Below are 5879 nucleotides of genomic sequence, written 5' to 3' on the forward strand. Positions count from 1 at the left end.
GGCTCTCTTTGTGCAGATATCTGGTGAAAACGCTGCATTTTCTAACTTAGGTAATACAGTAGAAGCTAGGTGACTGATAGGATCATCGCCTTCTTGATAATAACTCACAATGTGAGGAGGAACCTAGACAAAAGCATTTCCAGTAGACTGCAGTTGGCCATTGCCTAAACTCAGCAGAAATGATGCATACGGAAGATCTTCTTTTGCTCTGATGTTTTCAGTAAGGTGTAACTTTTCTACCCAAGGCCATATATGTGAATTAACCAGGCTTGCTACAACAGCTTCCCTTTGAGTTTTGTGAGGAACAACCGGCAAAACTTGCCTAAAATCTCCCCCAAATATTATAACCTTCCCACTGAATCGTTGCTCTACGTCACAAAGATCACGAAGTGAAAGCTCAACAAATTCAATGTTTTCCTTTTTTGCCATAGAAGCTTCATCCTAAATAATCAGAGCTGTTTCTTTGATCAAAGCAACTAAGCTGCCTTGTTTAGGAACGTCACAAGCAAGAGATGTTTCTGAATTAAGAGGAATCTTAAACCTTCAGTGCGCTGTCCTGCTAGAAGATATGTTTGCATTAGCTATGCCTGATGTTGCTATTGGAAGAACAATTTTTCCTACCAAGCGTACTTTTGCATATAAAGCGTTATACAAAAATGTTTTATTAGTTCCTCCAGGACCATCAACAAAGAAGCAGCCAGGCTTTCCTGATTGAACATGAGAAATAATTTTGTCAAATGCAATTTGCTGAGTTGAGTTAAGTTTGCTTCTACAGTCAATACATTCTTGAGGAATAGGTGCATCTAAAGCATCGATGATGTCTTTAGTTCTGTTCAGCTCTTTTGGCACCTCTTCATGTAAGTGGTCAAGTTGGAAATGAGCTAATGATTTCCCCATAGACTCTAAATGGCGTTCAAGTGATTGTATAGTTAGCAACCTAACACGACCTTTATTTTGTGGAAAGGTATGCTTGTAATCATCAAATAGATCATTGTAGAATTGCTACTAGAGTCTATTGGGGTCACTGGGTGTGTAGAAAACACAAACAGCTGTAAATAAGCGGTGTAAGGCTGTTGGTATTTGAATTTCTGATGCTTCAGCCAAGCATGAGTATACTACATTGTCTTCCTCACATAGACCTCTTTTAATAGCTGCTTCCTAAAAAGTGGCACAAAGTACCCCATTCACAGTCCGAAGGTCAGTAAATGATTTAGGACTGCATTCATTAATTAGGATCAGTTGTAAGAAGAATCGCTCTCCTTCTGCTGGTGAAACACATGCCAGCCGACCAATCACAATCTTCTTATTCCGCCTTTGAAACCATGCTTTCTTACTGGCCTCCCATCTGTTATGCTTCATAAATTCGCTATAAAGGTATCTTGTACCTTGAGGAGAGGCTGCATTTGCTTTAAAAAATTCTGTGAGCTGAGTTTTGGATCTTTGGTCATTCAACACAGCGGAATCTAGCTGTTCATGAGCCTGTAACTGAACTGTTTGCATGTTTTCCAAGTGCACTGCCAACTGTTACACAGGAGGGTGCATCTCAAACAGATCAAAGCCGAAAATCCTCTAAGCTGCCTTACATGGCGAAACCCATCGACCATATTGAAACCTTTCAATTTCATCTTCAGGGTTTTTTTCTTCTCCAACAACATTAAAAGAAACCCTGTCATGCCCTTTGTAAACATACTTGTATAGATACTTCAGAACTTGAATAGATGAGCATACTTCTACATTTAAATGGCAATCAAATAACATAGAGAGGTATGGATTGTATAGAATAACCCAACGGTTATTAAGGTTTGCACCCCGAACTCATACACTCTCTCTTATATCCCTTCTTTTGTACATGGGATATCCATCATCATGGTTTGTTGTTTCTTGTAAATTTTTTTTAGGGTATCCATATTTAAAATACACAAAACTATTATGCTTTGTAACCATACATGCACAATCAGGATTAACTTCTCCACAGGGGCCATCCATTATATGACGGACTACAATTTTACCAAGTTCTGGGGAGTTGTGGGGTGGTAATTCTGCAGAGATAAATCGATCAAAATCTGAAGGTGTTTTGATTTTGCACCCTGGTTTTAGGATGATAAGGAAATGTGCATGAGGAAGGCCCCTTTTTTGAAACTCAACCACATATATCATAGCTGCTACTTTTCCAAAGATATGCTTCTTCACTATTTGTTTTTTCAAGTAAATCAATTTTGACCGAAAAATACGAGCAACAATATCAGGCCGGTTTTGAGCTGCTTCCCCGGGAGCCAGTTCTGCTTTGATCTCTGGCCAGTTTGCATTGCAAGTCATTGTGACAAACAAATCAGGCTTACCAAAGCGCTGCACTAAAGACATTGCATTTAAGTATCGACACTTCATGTCTCGTGGGCCACCAATAAAAGTCGGCGGTAATATAGCTCGGCGACCCACATTTATGGGATTTGTTTCACCATTCTCAATTGAATCTAAGATCCCCTGATACAAATCAGCTTTGATTGTCTGTTGATTGTGATGGAAGTAGTCTAGGCAAGTATTTTCAATTTTCATATACATATCAACTATGTATTACTGAAAACACCGGCCTGCACGCAGCAGCATGTTGTTTGGTCGGCACTGCAGCTTGTAAGCATAATATTCACGAGGAGAAACATGCCTAGCCGAACTACCACTTGCATCTACTAAGCCTGGAATTAGTATGGTTGCAATTTATGTTAGTAAAAGCATAAAATGAAGGTGAAAGACTTATGATCAAAACTAGCAAAATTGTTATTCAGTTTAGAAACTTACGGCTTGCTTCCTGTTGAAGTACATCTTCCTCTGTATGTACTACAAAGGACATAACATGGTTTGTTTGCTGATCTGCACTATTGTTTTTTTGTCAAACCTTGACCCCAACCAAAATCACCATAAGGAAATAAAAGTTGGTACTGCAGAGGATCATAACATCCATAGTTATGGTATATACGATGAGACTGCTGTGACCTTCCTCTTACAATGATGTATGGGCTGCTGGACTCACTTGATGAAGTATTGTCAAGCCAGATTGCAGCTACTTCATCTGCTGTGGGAGCATTATAAACTCATTGGTCAACGACACTGTTTTTGTTGATAATAATTTGTGTGACTTCATGGATGTCGAGTTCTTTCAAGGATCTGAAAAAGCGAGCATAAGGATTATGCTGAGTTACTTCCATAAGTATGTTTATAATATGCTGTCTAATTTGTTTAAAGCATTTTGTTCTAGCAGCTGTTTCAAATTGGCCATCATAAAATAGAGTGGCAAATATTTAGGGCCTTCATCACCAAGGATTAAATCTGGCAAGTTATGGTAAATCTGACCAAGCAATTTAAATACATAAATTCCTTTATGTGTGTCTGCATCATATTTGCCACCCAATGAGCTAAATGCAAATAAGTTGTTATATAAACGGATATATTGTCTAAAGTGTAGTGCATCGTTTTCATCAGATGTTAAAAGTCTATATAGTGTAGGAGGATATTCATTAGTGGCTAATTCAATAGATCCATTTCCACAACAGAAATGAAGTGTTTCATGCAGGAATTTTTTTGCATTACAGTGTGCACAAAAGTGAGGTGATTTCAGTTTCAAAGGGGCAGCAAGTAATTTTAGGCCAACCACAGCAGCTGGGGGTTCTGTTATCCAACCAGTGAATTCCACAGTAATTTATTAATATGTTACTATGCAAAAATAAAGTCAAAGCAGAGATGATCAACAAAGCTTACTTGTTTTCTTAACTGTAAGTTGTTTCACCACCTGCCTTTGAGGAGCTATAGTAGCTGTTTCTGTAATATGAGAACTTCATACTTAGGTTTAAGAGATTAGGTATAAATAAATAACTAAATAATTATTATATTATTAGGTGCAAATGTTGATTCATATCATTATAAGTAAGCCTATAAAAAGTAAGAAAGTTTTTTACTAAGCATAGGTTTCCTTTTTATGCTTCTATAAAAGTTGTGTCTATAGGCTAGCATTAATTAGGGCTTACTGCTTATATAATGTGTACTATCCACTGTACATTAGGGATATTCAGTTTAATCCTATATAGTTTATGCTTTGTTTTTAAATGTGAAGCTTAGAGCTGATCCTTTTCTACTCTTAGTTTTGCAGTTTACTATGGCTGAAAATGAAGGCAACACATATTCAAAGCAGTTTCCTGCTTTTAAGAAACGTGCCATGCAATCTAAGTTACACTTTCTTAAACTTAGAGAAGCTAATTTACAAGGCCAATTAGAAGATGCAAGAGCCATTCACTTTGATGTGGAAAAGAGGATTGTGAAGATAGAAAGGGAGTTGGCTGAACTGTCAAATGAAATTGCAGAATTCAGAAGTTGTAATGAAGGGAAAAGAGCTAAAAAAAGCAATGTAGAAAACTCTGATGATATTGTGGCTATGATTGAAGTAGGCCAAACTGAACAATGGAAAAATAAAATGGCTGCCAATATTGGTCAACCTGATCTTGCTAAAGATCTTCTGGCATTTAAAGAAGGTGAAGATGTTAAAAAAACTGTAAGTGAAAATGCTGATAGCAATGTGGTGGTAGGTAATGCTTATTGGTTTTAGTGATCAGTAATGCCTGTTAATATAGGTAGTATTACTAGCTGTGAGCAGCTTGAATGGATGTTTTGTTGTAATGCATGAACCTTTTACATTCTGAAAGGCGAAATTAATCTGGTTATTATTCAGTCATAATGATATGTGACCTTAGTTTCTAAGAAGCATGCTTACTGGTTTTCTTAGCTCGTGGTTTCTTCAATTTTTTGTTTCTTGTTCTGCCTTGCTCACTTGTTTCACCTATTTCCCTATATGTGCAATGGGAAAACAGTAAAGAACAATATTATTTTTAACCATGTTTCGGGGTTTTTTGTGAACTCCTCGGATACTGGTCGCGTTCTTCTGACAATGAGACTTGGACACCTGCAAAACAACGAATATTCCGTAATCCACCCCTCCCATCATAAATGATTGGGGTATTTATAGGGGTGGGAACATGTGCCCCTCTAGGGTTTATACCCTAGAATTTCATGACGTGATTGGCTGCGCAATCAGGGGTCGCCACATGTCATGGGGGGCGCCGTTTTACGGCATTCAAGGTTTTTCTCGGGATTTGGGCCTGATGTAATCAAGGCCTTTTTCTCTTTCTGATGTTGTATTGTGTATTTAAAGGTAGCTGACATGTGTCACCCTGTCAGGAGGACACGTGTCACCCTCTCATAATGCCACGTGTCGCCTTCTTATTGGGCCACGTGTCACTATGAGATTGGGCCACGTACTTGGGGTATTTTTACCCTAAACATTTGTCCCTCAGAGGGGGTGGCTCGTACACTTACTGGCCGCCTCCTCTGATCTTCCATTCTGGACGTCCATGTACTCTGGGTTGGGTTTACCTCCCATCTGCCCTAGACGTCCATATACTTTGGACTCAAAGCTCTTTTTGCTACCTGGACGTCCGTATATTTTGTTGTGGACGTCCTCGTAGTCTGGAGTGAGCTTGTCTTCTTGCTCATTTGGACGTCCATATTGTGTACTGGACGTTCTCGTACTCTGAGAGGAGCTTATCTCCTAGCTCATCCGGACGTCCACATATTTTGGACTGGACGTCCTCATACTCTGGGAGGAGCTTATCTCCTAACTACCCAGAGCGTCCACAACATTTAAAATGAACATCCTTGCTTTTTAGTCTGGACGCTCTCGTACTCTGGGAGGAGCTTATCTCTTAGCCACCTAGAGCGGCCTCAGCAGTGGGACTAGACGTCCTCCTATTTTGGTCTGGACGTTCTGATACTCTAGGAGGAGCTTATCTCCTTGCTCATCGGGACGTCCGCATATTTTGGACTGGACGTCCTCATAC

At 39.2% G+C, this 5879-nt stretch overlaps 1 protein-coding gene across 1 annotated transcript; it reads right to left on the reverse strand.

The window, feature by feature from the left end:
- Positions 1-543: 543 nt before the first annotated feature.
- On the reverse strand, positions 544-2553 carry LOC145571117 (uncharacterized). The gene is made up of 3 exons (XM_081630200.1): positions 1942-2553; positions 1180-1521; positions 544-969 (listed from the first exon to the last, which is right to left on the reverse strand). Exons 1-3 carry the CDS (start codon positions 2551-2553, stop codon positions 544-546), a joined length of 1380 nt encoding a protein of 459 aa, XP_081486326.1.
- Between the last annotated feature and the right edge of the window lie 3326 nt (positions 2554-5879).

The sequence above is a fragment of the Chenopodium album genome, chromosome 12, assembly GCF_948465745.1.
Source record: "Chenopodium album chromosome 12, dcCheAlbu1.1, whole genome shotgun sequence".
Classification (NCBI taxonomy): Eukaryota; Viridiplantae; Streptophyta; class Magnoliopsida; order Caryophyllales; family Amaranthaceae; genus Chenopodium; species Chenopodium album.

Excerpts from the sequence above, each read along its gene's own strand:
- LOC145571117 (XM_081630200.1), bottom strand. The coding sequence starts at position 2,553 with ATGAAAATTGAAAATACTTGCCTAGACTACTTCCATCACAATCAACAG. Across the intron at positions 1,522-1,941 it reads ATCCTGATTGTGCATGTATG|TTGGCAGTGCACTTGGAAAA; the intron begins GTTACAAAGCAT and ends CCTGTGTAACAG. Across the intron at positions 970-1,179 it reads ACCTTCGGACTGTGAATGGG|CATACCTTTCCACAAAATAA; the intron begins GTACTTTGTGCC and ends GATGATTACAAG.